This window comes from Rhinatrema bivittatum, chromosome 6, assembly GCF_901001135.1.
Source record: "Rhinatrema bivittatum chromosome 6, aRhiBiv1.1, whole genome shotgun sequence".
Lineage (NCBI taxonomy): Eukaryota > Metazoa > Chordata > Amphibia > Gymnophiona > Rhinatrematidae > Rhinatrema > Rhinatrema bivittatum.
This window is the reverse complement of record NC_042620.1, coordinates 122,139,347-122,161,815: the sequence shown is the minus strand read 5'-3', so window position 1 is coordinate 122,161,815 and position 22,469 is coordinate 122,139,347. Positions and strand designations below refer to the sequence as shown.

Here is a 22,469-nt window from a genome sequence, read left to right as displayed (position 1 = left end):
GCTAACTCCTCCTTCCACAGGAGCCAATTCATAACACTGTGGCTCTAGAATTGGTTGGCTGACTCGTCTTCTAAAGCACGTTTATGTAACCTCCCCTTCAGGGGGAAGCTCCTATTTGCCGAGGATTTGGACCAGCTCGTAAAGTCACTGGGAGAATCCAGAGGGAATAGGTTCCCGGAGGATAGAAAGCCTTTGCCCCGAGAAATTCCAGAAGATCTAGGTCAGGAAGAGGTGGTTCCTTCGCTTCCTCTGGATCCAGGCCTTCCTCGGGATGTCAGCAGTCCTTTCGGGGACCCATCCAGGCTGCGAGAGGAGGTTCCGGCCAGGGAACTGCAGCCCGCAAAATTTCCCAATGACATCAGGAGCACCCACTCCCCGGAGATGGCGGTAGGGGGAAGACTGTCCCAATTCTACGAGGAATGGGCAAGAATTACGACCGACCAGTGGGTATTACTGGTGATCCGCGTAGGTTACGCCTTAGAATTTTCTCACCTGCCCAGAGACGCCTTCCTGGTTTTGAGCTGTTCTTCCCCAAACTAGCCGCGGTGGAAACCACACTACGCAGTCTGATAAGCCTGCAGTCCATCGCTACAGTTCAAGAGGCGGAACGAGGGGGGAGGCGGTACTACGTGTACTTTGTGGTGCCAAAAAAAAGAGGGGACATTTCGGCCCATTCTGGACCTCCAACAGGTTAACCGGAGTCTGAAAGTCCCATGTTTTCGAATGGAAAGCCTGCGCACGGTGATTGCAGCAGTACACAAGGGAGAGTTCCTCGCTTCCTTGGACCTCCCGGAGGCCTACCTCCATATCCCGATCCGGAGCGATCATCAGCAGTTCCTGCGATTCTTGATCCTGGGTCAGCATTTCCAGTTTTGTGCTCTCCCCTTCAGGATGGCATCGGCACCCCACACCTTCACAAAGGTTGTGGTGGTAGTTGCGGCAACCCTTCGGCAGAAAGGAGTTTTGGTGCACCCATACCTCGACAACTGGCTACTCCGGGCAGAGTCAGAGGAAGACTGTCAGCGGACTATTTGTCATGTGACCCACATGTTGCAGTCGTTACGGTGGGTGATCAATCTTGCAGAGTCACCTGGTTCCTTCCCAGGTCCTGGAATACCTAGGGGCTCGATTCGACACTCGTCTGGACCGGATGTTTCTGACGAAAGAGCGGATGCGCAAATTGCAACAGCAGGTGATTTGCTTGAGGACAACACAGACTCCTACGGCCTGGGACTATCTTCAGGTACTGGGATCCATGGCCTCAACAATAGATCTCGTCCCATGGGCTTTTGCTCACTCGAGGCCATTACAGCAAGCTCTCTTGTCCCGATGGAGTCCAGTGTTGGAGCAGTATCAGGTTCAGCTGTCCCTCACCTCGCAGTCCAGATCCAGGCTGGCATGGTGGCTTGTAGATTCCAATCTCCAGAGAGGAATGCCCCTCAAAACCCCAGACTGGGTAGTAGTGTCCACGGAAGCCAGTCTCCGAGCCTGGCCCATCAACTGCCTAGAAACCAGGACTGTACATAGGGCATTGGAAGCATTTCTGGATCTGGTGCAGGGTCGGATGGTTCGAGTATTTTCAGACAACACCACCATGGTGGCGTACCTCAACTGCCAGGGTAGTACAAAGAGTCCTGCCGTAGCCCAAGAAGCTCACCTCCTCTTCGCCTGGGCGGATCTGGTACAACTAACCACAGACGAACCGTTATGGCTGGTGCTTTTACCGAACCTGTTGTGCCAGGGCCCTATCTTCTCGGATTGGGAGGATCGCATCTCTCTCGCGGCTTGGCTTTTGAGAGGCAGCATCTGCGACTGAAGAGGTATTCAGAGTCAGTGATTGCCATGCTGCTACAGGCCAGGCGCCCGTCCACTTCCAGGGCATACGTGCGAGTGTGGTCAGTGTTTGAGTCCCGGTGTGCTCAACAGGGGACTGGGCCAGAGTTGTCGTCCGTCCCTCATATTCCCCAGGGGCCTAGCCTATAATTCCCTACGAGTTCAGGTTTCCGCCCTGGGATGTTTTAGGGGATGAATAGATGGAAGATCCCTGGCCTGCAACCCCGATATGGATCACTTCTTCAAAGGAGTCAAGCATTTGAAGCCGCCTGTTTGGAAACTGTGCCCAGAGTGGAACTTGAACCTTGCCCTGCGGGCGTTGTGTGTACCGCCCTTTGAGCCAATGGGTCAGGCTTCTATCAAGGACCCGACCCTGAAGACTGTCTTCTTAGTTGCTATTTGCTCAGCGTGATGTGTTTCAGAATTACAGGCCCTGTCCTGCCAAGATCCGTTTTTACGGGTTTCAGTGGATAGAGTGTCCTTACGCATGGTACCGTCCTTTCTGCCTAAGGTGGTGTCCGTCTTTCATATTAATCAGTGGGTAGAGCTCCCTGGTTTTCCTGATTGGTCTCGCAACTCAGCAACAGATAGAGACCTGCATTTGTTGGATGTGCGTACGCTATTTGAAGATTACCAATCCCTTTCGGAAATTGGATCATATATTTGTTTTGTTTGGAGGTCCTAGGTGTGGGGACAAGGCATCCAAGGCCACTTTGTCTAGGTGGCTGAAGGAGACTATTGCTTCAACATATATTTGCAATGGCCGTGCTGGTCGGTTTGACAGCACATTCGACGCGGGCTCAAGCGGCCTCTTGGGAAGAGTGCCAGCTGGTTTCGCCACAGGAGATATGTAGGGCCGTGGTTTGGTACTCTCTGCATACCTTTTCTAAGCATTACTGCTTGGATGTTAAGGCGCCAGAGGACTCCAATTTTGGGGAACAAGTGCTGCAAGCAGGTCTTTCGGGACCTGTAGTGTGGCTTTGGTACATCTCACTGGTCTGGACTGATCTGGGTATGTCCAGGAAAGGAAAATTGGTTATTACCTGCTAATTTTCGTTCCTGTAATACCACAGATCAGTCCAGAGGCCCGCCCAGACGTGGCTGCCGAAAGATTGGCTGTCCTTTAGGGGAGCTACTGTGTTGAAGAATTCTGAAGAAAGTACTCCTTTTTATCAACTTTAACGGAGTCGGGGCTAGGGCTTCCAACCTTAGGGGAATCCAACCCTCCTGTTCCTTTCCTTTTTCTGGATGTTCACCTTTCAGGGTGAATAAGATGTTTAAAGGCTATTTTTAATGGTTTTTGCTTAGGCATCGACCAATACTGAGGAGCTGCAGATAGCACTAGAGTTATATAGCCAGGCCTTGAAGTTTGTTCTCTGCCTCCATCTGCTGGTAGGAGGATATAACCCACTGGTCTGGACTGATCTGTGGTATTACAGGAACGAAAATTAGCAGTTAATAACCAATTTTCCTGTTTCAAAGCACACTGAATAATGATCAAATAATTCCTTCAGGATGGTAGGTATGACAAAAACCTGAATTTCTAATACATGCTGATCTTGCTGGGAGATTGACCAGGTTACCAGAGATCTGCAACAGCTAAGCTTAATTTATATTATTAATCTTAACAGTTAATTCCCACCCACCCCTGGATTTACTTTCTTATATAGTCTTCCCTAGACTCCCAGATAATTAGCTTCAATTAGTTCATCTCCCATTACATAGTAATTTCTTACAGATCAGATAATAACTTTAACAGTCATATGGAATGTAATAATTGGTTTTCTTATTCTACCTATTAATCTTTACTGAATAACTTTAATACTTATAGTTTTTACTTCAAATACCTACTAAATATCTTGGCTAGTTCCTAAATTTTACCTTTCCTTACTTTAATTATATTATTCTAGGGAATCTGTGATAATTTAACAATGTCTTTCATTCAATGTAATAATTGTAGCGCCTATCATTTGGAGAATCAAAGGTTATCTCTTTTTCCTTCAGCTGTCTGCAATTAACATGGAGCTGCTTAATCTAAGGGAGGAATTGTCCAAGTTTCAATTAACCTCACTTTCCTCAAACAATCCAGTATCTCTCTCCCATTGTTACACCCTTCAGTTGCAGACGGCTCTGACCGCTGTTGCTCACCTCTTTTTTCACTGCTTTGACCCCGTGGGGAAGACTGGCGGCCTCCACCAGATATTGCCATCCTGCCTACAGCTCCCTGGATGGTTTGGACGCTGCCGACCGCCATCTTGCCCTCTGAATCCCTTATGCGCGCGCGGGCCAGTCTTAAGCACATCATGGCGAGAAGCTTGGGGGCGTCCCCTCTGGATGACTTCATTCGTCCAGGACATTTAAGCCGGCTGGCCCTACCTACCTACAACTTGGCAACGAGTTTCCTCACTGCCGAATCCACCTCGCTGTCAGAGGACTTCGTTCCTGATCCTGCCTCCTTGGTGTGAGATGCTCCGGGTACTTGCTCCTCGGGGACCCTCTCCTCGTCTCTGGCTATCCACTCCTCGGAGGGCCAGACGCCTAGGACGTCTGACTGCCTCATTCCCCGGGGTTTCCCTGGAATCATCGCTACTCTTGTCGTGAGTACCCCACTCTGCGGATCTCTACCGTCTCTCCTGAGGACCTCATCGGTGTACCCCGCTCTGCGGACCACTATCATTTCTACTAAGGATCTATTTGGTGTACCTTGCTCTGCGGACCATTGCCATCTCCATGGAGGACCTCTTTAGTGTACCCCGCACTGCGGACCATTGCCATATCTACTGAGGACCCCTTCAGTGTACCCCGCTTTGCGGACCATTACCATTTCTACTGAGGACCTCTTCAGTATACCCTGCTCTGCGGACCACTACTGTCTCTACTGAGGACCTTCCTTGGTGTACCCCGCTCTGCGGACCTCTACCACTCATCTCCACTGAAGAACCCTTGTTGGCAAACCACGCTTAGTGGACCTTCGCAGTATCATCTACACCGAGGTATCCTCCTTGGACGCGTTCCTCATTCCTCTGACTCTGTGACACCGTGGTGGCAGTACAACTTCTCTTGCACCCTCGCTCCGCAGGTGGCGCTGCTCTATCTCTATCTATCTATCTATATCTATCTATCTCTATCTATCTATCTCTATCTCTATTAAGTTCACTTAGAGAATAGCCACTGCCATTAGCAATGGTTACATGGAATAGACTTAGTTTTTGGGTACTTGCCAGGTTCTTATGGCCTGGATTGGCCACTGTTGGAAACAGGATGCTGGGCTTGATGGACCCTTGGTCTGACCCAGTATGGCATTTTCTTATGTTCTTATGTTCTTATGTAATAAAGACCCTAGGCTTGTGCTGTATCTGTATCCAAGAGCAGGTGGATAACAATGGACTCTGGTAGAATAAGGCCAGTGAAAAAGAGAGACACAGTCTCCCCAAAGTTACCCCTAAATAATGCATTTTCTGCATTGGGGAATGAAGAAACCTCAGCAATAGATTTTGAAGTGATTTCTAAAACTGGTGTCACCCAAGTCACCCAGAAGCCCTTCAACAGAATAAAATGTCATAAAAGAAAGCTGCTTCTGTTGGGAGACTCAATCATTAGAGGAACCAATTTGGGAGCACGTTTTGATGGTGACACAATAGTTAAATGCATTCCAAGATCCTCAGCATGTAGAAATGCAAACCAGATAGTCCAAGTCATTGAAGATGAAAGTAGGAAATTTTATATCTGTGTTATCATCCATCTGAGAACCAATGATCTCAATAGAAATGGAATCCATGTAGTACAAAAAGATTTCCAAAATCTAGGCAAACTAAGACACACTGTAAAGAATATTGCTTTTTCGGAAGTTATTACCTGTTCATGGAAAGGGAAATAAGAAGATATGCCATATAAATAATTTCAATTCCTTGCTCAAAACCTGGTGTACAGAGAATGGCTTTGGATTCATTGGAGGCTGGGGTTGTATATGGAGCAGTAAAAGGCTATATGGTAAGGATGGCCTCCGTTTGTCCATAGCAGGAAGGAGGATGCTAAGGGAAAAATTCAGATCATATATTATCAGACATTTAAACTAAAGAATGGGGGTGGCAGGAAATAGCCAATGAAACTGGCAGGTCACCCGAAGCAATACAGGACATGGAAGGAGGAAATAGCAAAATCAGTCAGCCTAGAAGAAGCAGAAAAGGTGCCTAGGAATTGCTACAAATGGACAAAAATTGGAAAGCCATGACTACAAATGCTCGTAATTTGGGCAATAGAATCTCTGACATACAGGCCCTAATGGTGGAGGCAGACTGGGATATTGTTACTGTTACAGAGATATGCCAACTAGGGAATTATTAGAAAGGGAATGGTGAATAAAACGGAATAAAACGGAAAATGTCATAATGCCTCTGTATCGCTCCATGGTGAGACCGCACCTTGAATACTGTGTACAGTTCTGGTCGCCACATCTCAAAAAAGATATAATTGCGATGGAGAAGGTACAGAGAAGGGCTACCAAAATGAATGGAATGGAACAGCTCCCCTATGAGGAAAGACTAAGGACTTTTCAGCTTGGAGAAGAGACGGCTGAGGGGGGATATGATAGAGATGTTTAAAATTATGAGAGGTCTAGAACGGGTAGATGTGAATCGGTTATTTACTCTTTCGGATAGTAGAAAGTCTAGCACTCCATGAAGTTAGCATGGTGCACATTTAAAACTAATCGGAGAAAGTTCTTTTTTACTCAACACACAATTAAACTCTGGAATTTGTTGCCAGAGGATGTGGTTAGTGCAGTTAGTATAGCGGTGTTTAAAAAAGGATTGGATAAGTTCTTGGAGGAGAAGTCCATTACCTGCTATTAAGTTCACTTAGAGAATAGCCACTGCCATTAGCAATGGTTACATGGAATAGACTTAGTTTTTGGGTACTTGCCAGGTTCTTATGGTCTGGATTGGCCACTGTTGGAAACAGGATGCTGGGCTTGATGGACCCTTGGTCTGACCCAGTATGGCATTTTCTTATGTTTTTATGTTCACGGATTCTCATGATTGGAATATGGCTCTACCGCGCTATAACTTGTTAAGGAAGGACAGAGAAGACAGAAAAGGGGGAGAAGTAGTTCTTTATGTCAAAAACTATATCCAAGCTACAGAACTGCAAGGAATGTGGGATAGGGAAGAAGCATTATGGACCGTCCTAAAAAAAAAGAAAAAAAAGATGATGTATCCATTTTTACTGGTGTGGTTTATAGGCCTCCGACTCAAAAGGAAGAACTAGACAGAGATCTGGTCGAAGACATCCAAAAGGTGGAAAAAAAAAAGGGAGGTGTTGATTGTTGAAGACTTTAATATGCAGGATGTAGACTAGAAAATCCCTTCCACGGAATTGACCAGAAGTAGAGAGAGAGAGATTGGATGCCCTGCAAAGAGCCCACGAGGGAGGGCGTTATACTCGACCTAGCGCTCAATAATGGGGATAATGTCTCAAATGTCTGGGTAGGTGCCCACCTCAGCACCAGTGACCATCAAACAGTATGGTTTGACATCGCAAACAGGATATGGAGAAGTCACATGAAGACCCAAATTTTGACTTTCAAAAATACATACTTTGTCGAAATGGGGACATACCTAGAGGTAGAACTAGAAGACTAGGAAAAAATGGGAGAGGTGGAACAACAGTGGACCAAACTAAAGGGAGCAATCACAAAAGCAACAAATCTATATGTTAGAAAAGTAAGAGAAATAAGAAAGAAATCTGGTTCTGAAAGGAGGTGGCCGACATAATAAAAGCACAAAAAGTAGCATTCAAGAATTATAAAGGATCCCAAAAAGAGGAACACAGGGAAGAATACCTGGTAAAACTTAGGGAGACAAAAAAGGAATCCAGAAAGCAAAACGTCTGGCAGAGGAAAGGATTGACAAAGAAGTAAAGCAAGGTAACAAACATTCTTCAGATACATCAGGGAAAGGAGAAAGGGCCAAAGAGGTATTGTTATGGCGTCTCAGTTTAGTGGACCCTTGGGCCAACCTGCAGGAGACTGGGAAAGGAGTTCAAGGTCTCTGGTACACCGCAGGCCGGGAGGCAGATTTTCAGGCAGGACGTAGTGGTGCTCTTCACCCTGGAAGCTGGTGCTCCCCCGGGAGGAGCCCGTAGGAGCCCAGCCGCTGGGACTTAGGTGAGGGTTCACCCTAGGAAGCCGAAGCCCCCCCTCCCGGGAGGAGCCCAGCCACTGGGACTTAGGCGGGTAGATGATCTTGAGACTGGAGCGGGTAGGCTGATGAGCGGGACTGGGAACTGGAACCAGACTAGAACAGTAGACAGGAACTGTAACAAGACTCGGGTACTGGAACCAGACGGGAACTGTAGCAAGACTCGGGTACTGGAACCAGACGGGAACTGTAGCAAGACTCGGGTACTGGAACAAGGCGGGAACTGTAGCAAGACTCGAGTACTGGAACCAGGCGGGAACTGTAGCAAGACTCGGTTACTGGAACCAGGCGGGAACTGTAGCAAGACTCGGTTACTGGAACCAGGCGGGAACTGTAGCAAGACTCGGTTACTGGAACCAGGCGGGAACTGTAGCAAGACTCGGTTACTGGAACCAGGCGGGAACTGTAGCAAGACTCGGTTACTGGAACCAGGCGGGAACTGTAGCAAGACTTGGGTACTGGAACCAGGCGGGAACTGTAGCAAGACTTGGGTACTGGAACCAGACGGAAACTGTAGCAGACAAGCAGGAACCAAGCAGGCACTGCAGCTGGCAAGCAGGAACCAAGCAGGCACTGTAGCTGGCAAGCAGGCTCTGTAGCTGGCAAGCAGGAACCAAGCAGGCACTGTAGCTGGCAAGCAGGAACCAAGCAGGCTCTGTAGCAGGCAAGCAGGCTCTGTAGCTGGCAAGCAGGAACCAAGCAGGCACTGTAGCTGGCAAGCATGAACCAAGCAAGCACTGTAGCAGGCAAGCAGGAACCAAGCAGGTACTGTAGCAGGTAAGCAGGAACGGAGCGAGTACCAAGGCAGCTCACTCCGGGGCACAACGCAACAGGGAACCAGGAGGTAAACCCGTTGCAAGGCCAGAATGAAGTTGAAGTCCTTTTGTAGGGCTGCAGACCAGCGACTCCCTGGGAGGAGTTTGGCAGGCCCACACCTAGCTGGCCCTATAACTACGGAGAAGTGCTGCGGGCCAGCCCCTAGGGAGAAGGACGTGGCTCAAACCAGGAAGTTCATGCAAACACAAGCAGCCTCGGGCAGGCCCCAAGGACATCGAGGCCTCCCAGGCCCTGGAGCAAATCCTGGATAGTTCGCAGGCGAGACCCTGGTTCCGGAGCGGCCTCCAGGTAGAGGTAAGGAGCCTCCCGTAGCACCGCTACAGGAGGGTTCATAACAGGTATAGAGAAATTGAAAGGTGTTCAGGATCAATGTGTGGAGAGAAACAAAGAAATGGCGGAAATATTAAACAAATGACTTTAGTTTGTTGTTCACTAAAGAAGACCCTGGAGAAGGACCATCACTAGTTAACAAGACTGTGGAAGGGGGTGGAGCAGATGAAACTCCGTTTACAGACAAGAATGTATGAGAAGAGCTAAGAAAACTGAAAGTGGACAAAGCCATGGGGCCTGATGAGGTTCATTTCAGGATACTGAGGGAGCTCAGAGATGTGCTGGTGGGTCCGCTATGTGACCTGTTCAATAGATCCTTGGAGACTGGAGTGGTGCTGAGTGATTGGAGAAGAGCGATTGTGGTTCTGCTTCACAAGAGTAGAGGAGGCTGGAAACTACAGGCCGGTTAGCCTTACCTCAGTCGTGGGAAAATTAATGGAGACTCTGCTGAAGGAAAGGATAGTGAACTATCTACAATCTGGTGGGTTGCTCAATCTGAGACAGCATGGATTCCCCAGGAGAAGGTCCTGTCAGATGAATCCGATTTTTTTTTGATTGGGTGACTAGAGGATTGGATCAGGGAAGAGCGCTCAATGTTATTTGCTTAGATTTTAGTAAAGCTTTTAATAAGGTCCCACAGAGGAGACTCATGAATAAAATGAGAAGCTTGGGAGTGATGGCATGGATTACAAACTACAGAGTAGCACTGGTATTGGAGGCGGGCTACTTTTCCATTGGCCACCCTGTCGTTGACGAATAGAAGGTAGAGTGTGATGGTAAATGGAACCTGTTCTGAAGAGAAAACAGTGTTAAGTGGATTGTCACAGGGATCGGTGTTGGGACTGGCTCTGTTCAATATCTTTGTGAGCGACATTGCGGAAGGGATAGAAGGCAAAATTTGTCTATTTGCGGATGATACTAAGATCTGCAAGAGCGGACATGGCAGAAGGAGTAGAGAGGATGAGACGTGATTTAAGAAAGCTTGAATGGTGGGCGAAGATATGGCAGCAGGGATTCAGTGCCAAGAAGTGCAAAGTTATGCATCTGGGGTGTGGTAATCCAAAAGAGTTGTATGTGATGGAGCGTGAAGGGCTGTTGTGCACATAACAAGAGAGAGACCTTGGGGTGATAATGACTAGCTATACGAAGACAGCAAAGCAATGTGACAAGGCAAAAGCTAAAGCCAGAAGAATGCTGGGCTGCATTGAGAGAGTTATAACCAGTAAGAAAAAGGAGGTGATAATCCCCCTTGGTGAGGCCTCCTGTGGAGTACTGTGTTCCGTTCTGGAGACCATGTCTCAAAAGGGACAGAGACAGGATGGAGGCGGTCTCAGAAGGGTGAGATATAATTGCGATGGAGAAGGTACAGAGAAGGGCTACCAAAATGAATGGAATGGAACAGCTCCCCTATGAGGAAAGACTAAGGACTTTTCAGCTTGGAGAAGAGACGGCTGAGGGGGGATATGATAGAGATGTTAAAATTATGAGAGGTCTAGAACGGGTAGATGTGAATCGGTTATTTACTCTTTCGGATAGTAGAAAGTCTAGCACTCCATGAAGTTAGCATGGTGCACATTTAAAACTAATCGGAGAAAGTTCTTTTTTACTCAACACACAATTAAACTCTGGAATTTGTTGCCAGAGGATGTGGTTAGTGCAGTTAGTATAGCGGTGTTTAAAAAAGGATTGGATAAGTTCTTGGAGGAGAAGTCCATTACCTGCTATTAAGTTCACTTAGAGAATAGCCACTGCCATTAGCAATGGTTACATGGAATAGACTTAGTTTTTGGGTACTTGCCAGGTTCTTATGGTCTGGATTGGCCACTGTTGGAAACAGGATGCTGGGCTTGATGGACCCTTGGTCTGACCCAGTATGGCATTTTCTTATGTTTTTATGTTCACGGATTCTCATGATTGGAATATGGCTCTACCGCGCTATAACTTGTTAAGGAAGGACAGAGAAGACAGAAAAGGGGGAGAAGTAGTTCTTTATGTCAAAAACTATATCCAAGCTACAGAACTGCAAGGAATGTGGGATAGGGAAGAAGCATTATGGACCGTCCTAAAAAAAAGAAAAAAAAGATGATGTATCCATTTTTACTGGTGTGGTTTATAGGCCTCCGACTCAAAAGGAAGAACTAGACAGAGATCTGGTCGAAGACATCCAAAAGGTGGAAAAAAAAAGGGAGGTGTTGATTGTTGAAGACTTTAATATGCAGGATGTAGACTAGAAAATCCCTTCCACGGAATTGACCAGAAGTAGAGAGAGAGAGATTGGATGCCCTGCAAAGAGCCCACGAGGGAGGGCGTTATACTCGACCTAGCGCTCAATAATGGGGATAATGTCTCAAATGTCTGGGTAGGTGCCCACCTCAGCACCAGTGACCATCAAACAGTATGGTTTGACATCGCAAACAGGATATGGAGAAGTCACATGAAGACCCAAATTTTGACTTTCAAAAATACATACTTTGTCGAAATGGGGACATACCTAGAGGTAGAACTAGAAGACTAGGAAAAAATGGGAGAGGTGGAACAACAGTGGACCAAACTAAAGGGAGCAATCACAAAAGCAACAAATCTATATGTTAGAAAAGTAAGAGAAATAAGAAAGAAATCTGGTTCTGAAAGGAGGTGGCCGACATAATAAAAGCACAAAAAGTAGCATTCAAGAATTATAAAGGATCCCAAAAAGAGGAACACAGGGAAGAATACCTGGTAAAACTTAGGGAGACAAAAAAGGAATCCAGAAAGCAAAACGTCTGGCAGAGGAAAGGATTGACAAAGAAGTAAAGCAAGGTAACAAACATTCTTCAGATACATCAGGGAAAGGAGAAAGGGCCAAAGAGGTATTGTTATGGCGTCTCAGTTTAGTGGACCCTTGGGCCAACCTGCAGGAGACTGGGAAAGGAGTTCAAGGTCTCTGGTACACCGCAGGCCGGGAGGCAGATTTTCAGGCAGGACGTAGTGGTGCTCTTCACCCTGGAAGCTGGTGCTCCCCCGGGAGGAGCCCGTAGGAGCCCAGCCGCTGGGACTTAGGTGAGGGTTCACCCTAGGAAGCCGAAGCCCCCCCTCCCGGGAGGAGCCCAGCCACTGGGACTTAGGCGGGTAGATGATCTTGAGACTGGAGCGGGTAGGCTGATGAGCGGGACTGGGAACTGGAACCAGACTAGAACAGTAGACAGGAACTGTAACAAGACTCGGGTACTGGAACCAGACGGGAACTGTAGCAAGACTCGGGTACTGGAACCAGACGGGAACTGTAGCAAGACTCGGGTACTGGAACAAGGCGGGAACTGTAGCAAGACTCGGGTACTGGAACCAGGCGGGAACTGTAGCAAGACTCGGTTACTGGAACCAGGCGGGAACTGTAGCAAGACTCGGTTACTGGAACCAGGCGGGAACTGTAGCAAGACTCGGTTACTGGAACCAGGCGGGAACTGTAGCAAGACTCGGTTACTGGAACCAGGCGGGAACTGTAGCAAGACTCGGTTACTGGAACCAGGCGGGAACTGTAGCAAGACTTGGGTACTGGAACCAGGCGGGAACTGTAGCAAGACTTGGGTACTGGAACCAGACGGAAACTGTAGCAGACAAGCAGGAACCAAGCAGGCACTGCAGCTGGCAAGCAGGAACCAAGCAGGCACTGTAGCTGGCAAGCAGGCTCTGTAGCTGGCAAGCAGGAACCAAGCAGGCACTGTAGCTGGCAAGCAGGAACCAAGCAGGCTCTGTAGCAGGCAAGCAGGCTCTGTAGCTGGCAAGCAGGAACCAAGCAGGCACTGTAGCTGGCAAGCATGAACCAAGCAAGCACTGTAGCAGGCAAGCAGGAACCAAGCAGGTACTGTAGCAGGTAAGCAGGAACGGAGCGAGTACCAAGGCAGCTCACTCCGGGGCACAACGCAACAGGGAACCAGGAGGTAAACCCGTTGCAAGGCCAGAATGAAGTTGAAGTCCTTTTGTAGGGCTGCAGACCAGCGACTCCCTGGGAGGAGTTTGGCAGGCCCACACCTAGCTGGCCCTATAACTACGGAGAAGTGCTGCGGGCCAGCCCCTAGGGAGAAGGACGTGGCTCAAACCAGGAAGTTCATGCAAACACAAGCAGCCTCGGGCAGGCCCCAAGGACATCGAGGCCTCCCAGGCCCTGGAGCAAATCCTGGATAGTTCGCAGGCGAGACCCTGGTTCCGGAGCGGCCTCCAGGTAGAGGTAAGGAGCCTCCCGTAGCACCGCTACAGGAGGGTTCATAACAGGTATAGAGAAATTGAAAGGTGTCCAGGATCAATGTGTGGAGAGAAACAAAGAAATGGCGGAAATATTAAACAAATGACTTTAGTTTGTTGTTCACTAAAGAAGACCCTGGAGAAGGACCATCACTAGTTAACAAGACTGTGGAAGGGGGTGGAGCAGATGAAACTCCGTTTACAGACAAGAATGTATGAGAAGAGCTAAGAAAACTGAAAGTGGACAAGCCATGGGGCCTGATGAGGTTCATTTCAGGATACTGAGGGAGCTCAGAGATGTGCTGGTGGGTCCGCTATGTGACCTGTTCAATAGATCCTTGGAGACTGGAGTGGTGCTGAGTGATTGGAGAAGAGCGATTGTGGTTCTGCTTCACAAGAGTAGAGGAGGCTGGAAACTACAGGCCGGTTAGCCTTACCTCAGTCGTGGGAAAATTAATGGAGACTCTGCTGAAGGAAAGGATAGTGAACTATCTACAATCTGGTGGGTTGCTCAATCTGAGACAGCATGGATTCCCCAGGAGAAGGTCCTGTCAGATGAATCCGATTTTTTTTTGATTGGGTGACTAGAGGATTGGATCAGGGAAGAGCGCTCAATGTTATTTGCTTAGATTTTAGTAAAGCTTTTAATAAGGTCCCACAGAGGAGACTCATGAATAAAATGAGAAGCTTGGGAGTGATGGCATGGATTACAAACTACAGAGTAGCACTGGTATTGGAGGCGGGCTACTTTTCCATTGGCCACCCTGTCGTTGACGAATAGAAGGTAGAGTGTGATGGTAAATGGAACCTGTTCTGAAGAGAAAACAGTGTTAAGTGGATTGTCACAGGGATCGGTGTTGGGACTGGCTCTGTTCAATATCTTTGTGAGCGACATTGCGGAAGGGATAGAAGGCAAAATTTGTCTATTTGCGGATGATACTAAGATCTGCAAGAGCGGACATGGCAGAAGGAGTAGAGAGGATGAGACGTGATTTAAGAAAGCTTGAATGGTGGGCGAAGATATGGCAGCAGGGATTCAGTGCCAAGAAGTGCAAAGTTATGCATCTGGGGTGTGGTAATCCAAAAGAGTTGTATGTGATGGAGCGTGAAGGGCTGTTGTGCACATAACAAGAGAGAGACCTTGGGGTGATAATGACTAGCTATACGAAGACAGCAAAGCAATGTGACAAGGCAAAAGCTAAAGCCAGAAGAATGCTGGGCTGCATTGAGAGAGTTATAACCAGTAAGAAAAAGGAGGTGATAATCCCCCTTGGTGAGGCCTCCTGTGGAGTACTGTGTTCCGTTCTGGAGACCATGTCTCAAAAGGGACAGAGACAGGATGGAGGCGGTCTCAGAAGGGTGAGATATAATTGCGATGGAGAAGGTACAGAGAAGGGCTACCAAAATGAATGGAATGGAACAGCTCCCCTATGAGGAAAGACTAAGGACTTTTCAGCTTGGAGAAGAGACGGCTGAGGGGGGATATGATAGAGATGTTTAAAATTATGAGAGGTCTAGAACGGGTAGATGTGAATTGGTTATTTACTCTTTCGGATAGTAGAAAGTCTAGCACTCCATGAAGTTAGCATGGGGCACATTTAAAACTAATCGGAGAAAGTTCTTTTTTACTCAACACACAATTAAACTCTGGAATTTGTTGCCAGAGGATGTGGTTAGTGCAGTTAGTATAGCGGTGTTTAAAAAAGGATTGGATAAGTTCTTGGAGGAGAAGTCCATTACCTGCTATTAAGTTCACTTAGAGAATAGCCACTGCCATTAGCAATGGTTACATGGAATAGACTTAGTTTTTGGGTACTTGCCAGGTTCTTATGGTCTGGATTGGCCACTGTTGGAAACAGGATGCTGGGCTTGATGGACCCTTGGTCTGACCCAGTATGGCATTTTCTTATGTTTTTATGTTCACGGATTCTCATGATTGGAATATGGCTCTACCGCGCTATAACTTGTTAAGGAAGGACAGAGAAGACAGAAAAGGGGGAGAAGTAGTTCTTTATGTCAAAAACTATATCCAAGCTACAGAACTGCAAGGAATGTGGGATAGGGAAGAAGCATTATGGACCGTCCTAAAAAAAAAGAAAAAAAAGATGATGTATCCATTTTTACTGGTGTGGTTTATAGGCCTCCGACTCAAAAGGAAGAACTAGACAGAGATCTGGTCGAAGACATCCAAAAGGTGGAAAAAAAAAGGGAGGTGTTGATTGTTGAAGACTTTAATATGCAGGATGTAGACTAGAAAATCCCTTCCACGGAATTGACCAGAAGTAGAGAGAGAGAGATTGGATGCCCTGCAAAGAGCCCACGAGGGAGGGCGTTATACTCGACCTAGCGCTCAATAATGGGGATAATGTCTCAAATGTCTGGGTAGGTGCCCACCTCAGCACCAGTGACCATCAAACAGTATGGTTTGACATCGCAAACAGGATATGGAGAAGTCACATGAAGACCCAAATTTTGACTTTCAAAAATACATACTTTGTCGAAATGGGGACATACCTAGAGGTAGAACTAGAAGACTAGGAAAAAATGGGAGAGGTGGAACAACAGTGGACCAAACTAAAGGGAGCAATCACAAAAGCAACAAATCTATATGTTAGAAAAGTAAGAGAAATAAGAAAGAAATCTGGTTCTGAAAGGAGGTGGCCGACATAATAAAAGCACAAAAGTAGCATTCAAGAATTATAAAGGATCCCAAAAAGAGGAACACAGGGAAGAATACCTGGTAAAACTTAGGGAGACAAAAAAGGAATCCAGAAAGCAAAACGTCTGGCAGAGGAAAGGATTGACAAAGAAGTAAAGCAAGGTAACAAACATTCTTCAGATACATCAGGGAAAGGAGAAAGGGCCAAAGAGGTATTGTTATGGCGTCTCAGTTTAGTGGACCCTTGGGCCAACCTGCAGGAGACTGGGAAAGGAGTTCAAGGTCTCTGGTACACCGCAGGCCGGGAGGCAGATTTTCAGGCAGGACGTAGTGGTGCTCTTCACCCTGGAAGCTGGTGCTCCCCCGGGAGGAGCCCGTAGGAGCCCAGCCGCTGGGACTTAGGTGAGGGTTCACCCTAGGAAGCCGAAGCCCCCCCTCCCGGGAGGAGCCCAGCCACTGGGACTTAGGCGGGTAGATGATCTTGAGACTGGAGCGGGTAGGCTGATGAGCGGGACTGGGAACTGGAACCAGACTAGAACAGTAGACAGGAACTGTAACAAGACTCGGGTACTGGAACCAGACGGGAACTGTAGCAAGACTCGGGTACTGGAACCAGACGGGAACTGTAGCAAGACTCGGGTACTGGAACAAGGCGGGAACTGTAGCAAGACTCGAGTACTGGAACCAGGCGGGAACTGTAGCAAGACTCGGTTACTGGAACCAGGCGGGGAACTGTAGCAAGACTCGGTTACTGGAACCAGGCGGGAACTGTAGCAAGACTCGGTTACTGGAACCAGGCGGGAACTGTAGCAAGACTCGGTTACTGGAACCAGGCGGGAACTGTAGCAAGACTCGGTTACTGGAACCAGGCGGGAACTGTAGCAAGACTTGGGTACTGGAACCAGGCGGGAACTGTAGCAAGACTTGGGTACTGGAACCAGACGGAAACTGTAGCAGACAAGCAGGAACCAAGCAGGCACTGCAGCTGGCAAGCAGGAACCAAGCAGGCACTGTAGCTGGCAAGCAGGCTCTGTAGCTGGCAAGCAGGAACCAAGCAGGCACTGTAGCTGGCAAGCAGGAACCAAGCAGGCTCTGTAGCAGGCAAGCAGGCTCTGTAGCTGGCAAGCAGGAACCAAGCAGGCACTGTAGCTGGCAAGAATGAACCAAGCAAGCACTGTAGCAGGCAAGCAGGAACCAAGCAGGTACTGTAGCAGGTAAGCAGGAACGGAGCGAGTACCAAGGCAGCTCACTCCGGGGCACAACGCAACAGGGAACCAGGAGGTAAAACCCGTTGCAAGGCCAGAATGAAGTTGAAGTCCTTTGTAGGGCTGCAGACCAGCGACTCCCTGGGAGGAGTTTGGCAGGCCCACACCTAGCTGGCCCTATAACTACGGAGAAGTGCTGCGGGCCAGCCCCTAGGGAGAAGGACGTGGCTCAAACCAGGAAGTTCATGCAAACACAAGCAGCCTCGGGCAGGCCCCAAGGACATCGAGGCCTCCCAGGCCCTGGAGCAAATCCTGGATAGTTCGCAGGCGAGACCCTGGTTCCGGAGCGGCCTCCAGGTAGAGGTAAGGAGCCTCCCGTAGCACCGCTACAGGAGGGTTCATAACAGGTATAGAGAAATTGAAAGGTGTCCAGGATCAATGTGTGGAGAGAAACAAAGAAATGGCGGAAATATTAAACAAATGACTTTAGTTTGTTGTTCACTAAAGAAGACCCTGGAGAAGGACCATCACTAGTTAACAAGACTGTGGAAGGGGGTGGAGCAGATGAAACTCCGTTTACAGACAAGAATGTATGAGAAGAGCTAAGAAAACTGAAAGTGGACAAAGCCATGGGGCCTGATGAGGTTCATTTCAGGATACTGAGGGAGCTCAGAGATGTGCTGGTGGGTCCGCTATGTGACCTGTTCAATAGATCCTTGGAGACTGGAGTGGTGCTGAGTGATTGGAGAAGAGCGATTGTGGTTCTGCTTCACAAGAGTAGAGGAGGCTGGAAACTACAGGCCGGTTAGCCTTACCTCAGTCGTGGGAAAATTAATGGAGACTCTGCTGAAGGAAAGGATAGTGAACTATCTACAATCTGGTGGGTTGCTCAATCTGAGACAGCATGGATTCCCCAGGAGAAGGTCCTGTCAGATGAATCCGATTTTTTTTTGATTGGGTGACTAGAGGATTGGATCAGGGAAGAGCGCTCAATGTTATTTGCTTAGATTTTAGTAAAGCTTTTAATAAGGTCCCACAGAGGAGACTCATGAATAAAATGAGAAGCTTGGGAGTGATGGCATGGATTACAAACTACAGAGTAGCACTGGTATTGGAGGCGGGCTACTTTTCCATTGGCCACCCTGTCGTTGACGAATAGAAGGTAGAGTGTGATGGTAAATGGAACCTGTTCTGAAGAGAAAACAGTGTTAAGTGGATTGTCACAGGGATCGGTGTTGGGACTGGCTCTGTTCAATATCTTTGTGAGCGACATTGCGGAAGGGATAGAAGGCAAAATTTGTCTATTTGCGGATGATACTAAGATCTGCAAGAGCGGACATGGCAGAAGGAGTAGAGAGGATGAGACGTGATTTAAGAAAGCTTGAATGGTGGGCGAAGATATGGCAGCAGGGATTCAGTGCCAAGAAGTGCAAAGTTATGCATCTGGGGTGTGGTAATCCAAAAGAGTTGTATGTGATGGAGCGTGAAGGGCTGTTGTGCACATAACAAGAGAGAGACCTTGGGGTGATAATGACTAGCTATACGAAGACAGCAAAGCAATGTGACAAGGCAAAAGCTAAAGCCAGAAGAATGCTGGGCTGCATTGAGAGAGTTATAACCAGTAAGAAAAAGGAGGTGATAATCCCCCTTGGTGAGGCCTCCTGTGGAGTACTGTGTTCCGTTCTGGAGACCATGTCTCAAAAGGGACAGAGACAGGATGGAGGCGGTCTCAGAAGGGTGACCAAAATGGTGGTGGATCTCCATCAAATGATTTATGAGGAAAGGTTGAAGGTCCTAAATATGTATACACTGGAGGAGAGGAGGTACAGGAGAGATATGATACAGACATTCAGATACCTGAAAGGTTTTAATGATGCGCAATCAACGACAAACCTTTTCCGTTGGAAAGAAATCAGTAGAACTAGGGGTCACAAAATGAAACTCCAGCAAGGATGACTCAGAACCAATGTCAGGAAATATTTCTTCACAGAAAGGGTGGTGGATGCCTGGAATGCCCTTCCAGAGGAGGTAGTGAAGACAAGAACAGGGGCATGGGATAAACACTGTAGATCCCTTAAGGCTAGAGGATGTGAATGAAGAAAAGAGTGCATGGAGGTAACTTGCTGGTGTGGCAGTTACTACCCTTAACCAATAAGCCCTTATGCTGTTGATGCAACTCCAACATTGCTTTCTGCTTCAATGGTAAGAGGACTTAAAACAGAAACCAATAAGGGCCCTACTTTGACAGTCTGGGGAACTGATAATTATAATGGTGGCTTGTATGGCCATTAGTTACATCCATAAGCTTGCTGTGCAGACTGGATGGACCATTTGGTCCTTTTCTGACGTCATTTCTATGTTTGTTTACCTCCCTTTCTTCCAAAATATCAAGATGTAATTCAGAGTCCACTATCTTCTAGTTTTTCTTGCCTGTCATTTTTGGCATTGTGAAGGAAATTTTCCGTGCCATTTATCAAGGCAAATAGTGATTTACCTGAGTAAATTGCTCTGTCTGAAAATTGCCACCTTCAGTTGCAGCTAAAAATACATGTATATGCTTACTCACATTTAAAAGGTGACATTCGTTTTGGCCATTTTTAGGTTAGAGGAAGAAAATATTGATCTTATGACATTTTCAAAAATCAGGCATGCTGTTCTCCCCCCCCCCCCCCCCCCTTGGCCACCCGCACAAAAGAGCAGGTGCAAAGTATATTGGTGGTTTTAACATATGTACTATACATGAAAATGTGGGTAAAATAGGCAAGTTAAAAGCAGCCATGTAGTTTGCAACTGCACAGCCTTTTTGAAAATTGCCCCCTACAGTGATCTTTTGGAATAAGGGTGGTCAACTAATGACATTATATTAGTTATAAAAGGAAGATATGGGGAAGATATTTATTTTTCTTTTGTTTTCCAGGTATTGTCTGGGGAGAAAACACACTAATGGAGTACTTGGAGAATCCAAAGAAGTATATCCCTGGAACTAAAATGGTTTTTGCGGGTATTAAAAAGAAGGAGGAGCGGGCAGATCTAATTGCATACTTGAAACAAGCAACATCTTAGTGAAATATAGCTCAATAATATTAATATACTGTGATGTATCCATAGTGTGAGAGAAAAGAATTTCAAAACCGAAATTCTGTTTCAGGGATTCATGTATTAATGCGCAGTTAGTTTCTTATGTCTTGAAAGAATGAAGACTGAGTTTTCAGACATATTCTTATGATCCAGAGAGTCGAAAATGTTCTGAATGTTCTGCAGGCAACTTCTTGTCTTTGCCCTTTGTTAGCACTGTTTTACAAAAGGTGGGCCACTATTCTTACTAGGTATGCTCTCTGCAGCTTTCCCATTTACAACATTAAACATAAAAAGCAATGCAAGTAAATATATAGCCTCTGTGGTTTTTGACTGTGCATGATTATTACATACCTTGTATGCATAGTGTTAGAAGGAGGTAGGTAGGGTAGGAACATGAGAATCCTGAAAAAATGAATTAACTCCCGTGAACCAACTGAATGGAATATCAAGAGCAATGAGCCCCTACAAATGAAGGTTTGATTTTTCTTTTTCTCCTAACCTCAGGCATAAGGCTATGGCATAGGTATGAATGAAGTGTATAATCTCGTTTTTGTAATCTGATTTGTGGTGTCCAAACAAAGAGTAGCTCATAAGTTGATGGTGTCAGACAAGCAGCTGGTTAGAATCTGCTACAGTTATTAACCATGCTTGGGATCCATATGCCATCTTTGCTGAACAGAAAACATTCTTGTTAAACTTATCTTTATCTAAATACAGAAAACACATAAAGCCTAGAGGCATTTTAACTGTGATTTCTATTATGTTATTGATGTTTTGAGGAAGAAATTATAACATTTGTTTTATATTCTGCTGTGAAAACGGCCAGGTTTGGTGCAGTACTGCACTTTGATTTAATATGCAAAGTTCACTGCTAGCATTCAGACGTGCAGTTTGACCTTTTGAAGGAGAACCCTAGTGATTATTTTTTTAGAATATGTCTCTGACCGTGCAGCAGCTTCATTTTTAAATTATATGTCTTAGTGGCCAGTCAGATGAATCCAGAACAATAGGGTTATGCACCTCTACCAGCAGTTGGAGACGGAGGAAACTGAAGTCACAGTACATATACCCCTGCAGTGATATCAGCCTGCCAGTATTGTCTGTCACCAAAAGAAGGTGGACGTGCATCTCCCCACTGGAGAACATTTCATTTTAAAGAAAAGGAGAATTGAGGAAATAAATTTGCCCCGTTCTTCTGTGGTCATACCAAATGGTCCCTCCTACAGTTGAGAATTCCTGAGGTGATTTCTGTGGTCCCTTAGATGAGTGCCTTTGGTCCTGTAGCTGGTTTTTCAGTCGGCGTGGACTTAGCTGTTTGAGCAGCTAAAAGGCAGCAGGTGCAGGAAACCAAGCACTGTGGTGACAACACTTGCTCTCTCCCCCGTAGCTGGAGACCATCTCTGTAATCAGCCAGGTAAGGCTGAGCTCTCCGGTAAGTTGTTTTTTTTTGTTTTTGTTTTTTTGTTTTTTTAAAGGTTATACGGACACTTAGAAGGAGGTTCTTTTTGTGTAGGCGTCTTCCTTCCCCTGGTCTTCAAACTCTGTGCACCATACCGATGTTTGTCCCTCTCCGTGGGAGGTCGAGGGACATGGGCATCCTGGCGGAGTGAGCAGTCTCTGTAGGCTAGGTCCCGCTCTGAGGCTTTTTTGCTGTGCGCAGCGTGGTAGACTGCAACAGCATTTCGCACGCTATCTTAAGCTATCCTCTATAGCAGTGGTCCCCAACCTTTTTTGCACCAGGGACCGGCTTCAAGCAAGACCATTTTTCCATGGCCTGGCGGGGCAGGGGCGGGGCTTTGGTCATATGAGGGCGGGGTTATGGAGGGGGTTGGATTTTAGTGCACACTTATCATTTAATTATGACATTTATAATGTGAATGTGACTCAACTCACCATAGGTTCTCATATGCATGGCACACTGACCCATGATCGTCATGGGGCTAGATGTAAAAGTACAGTTTGTATCCACGGGAACCCCCCTGTCCCACAATAATGGATGTAAAGCAGAATTATGACATTCCCCATACAACTCACCCTACAAAAAAGATATTCTGGTTCTGGTGACATCTCAGTAACAGTAACTCAAACTCCTTCTACTTCCAGGCTCAATAG

At 46.9% G+C, this 22,469-nt stretch overlaps 1 protein-coding gene across 2 annotated transcripts in view; it reads left to right on the top strand.

Moving 5' to 3' along the window:
• The window catches only part of LOC115093715 (cytochrome c), a 68,000-nt gene extending 47,342 nt beyond the window's left edge, over positions 1-20,658 (top strand). For both annotated transcript variants that reach the window (XM_029605880.1, XM_029605881.1), the window contains exon 3: positions 20,197-20,658. In XM_029605880.1, the coding sequence (XP_029461740.1) occupies positions 20,197-20,342 (146 nt within the window). In that variant the 3' untranslated portion in view covers positions 20,343-20,658. The remainder of the gene's footprint in view (positions 1-20,196) is intronic.
• Positions 20,659-22,469: the final 1,811 nt, after the last annotated feature.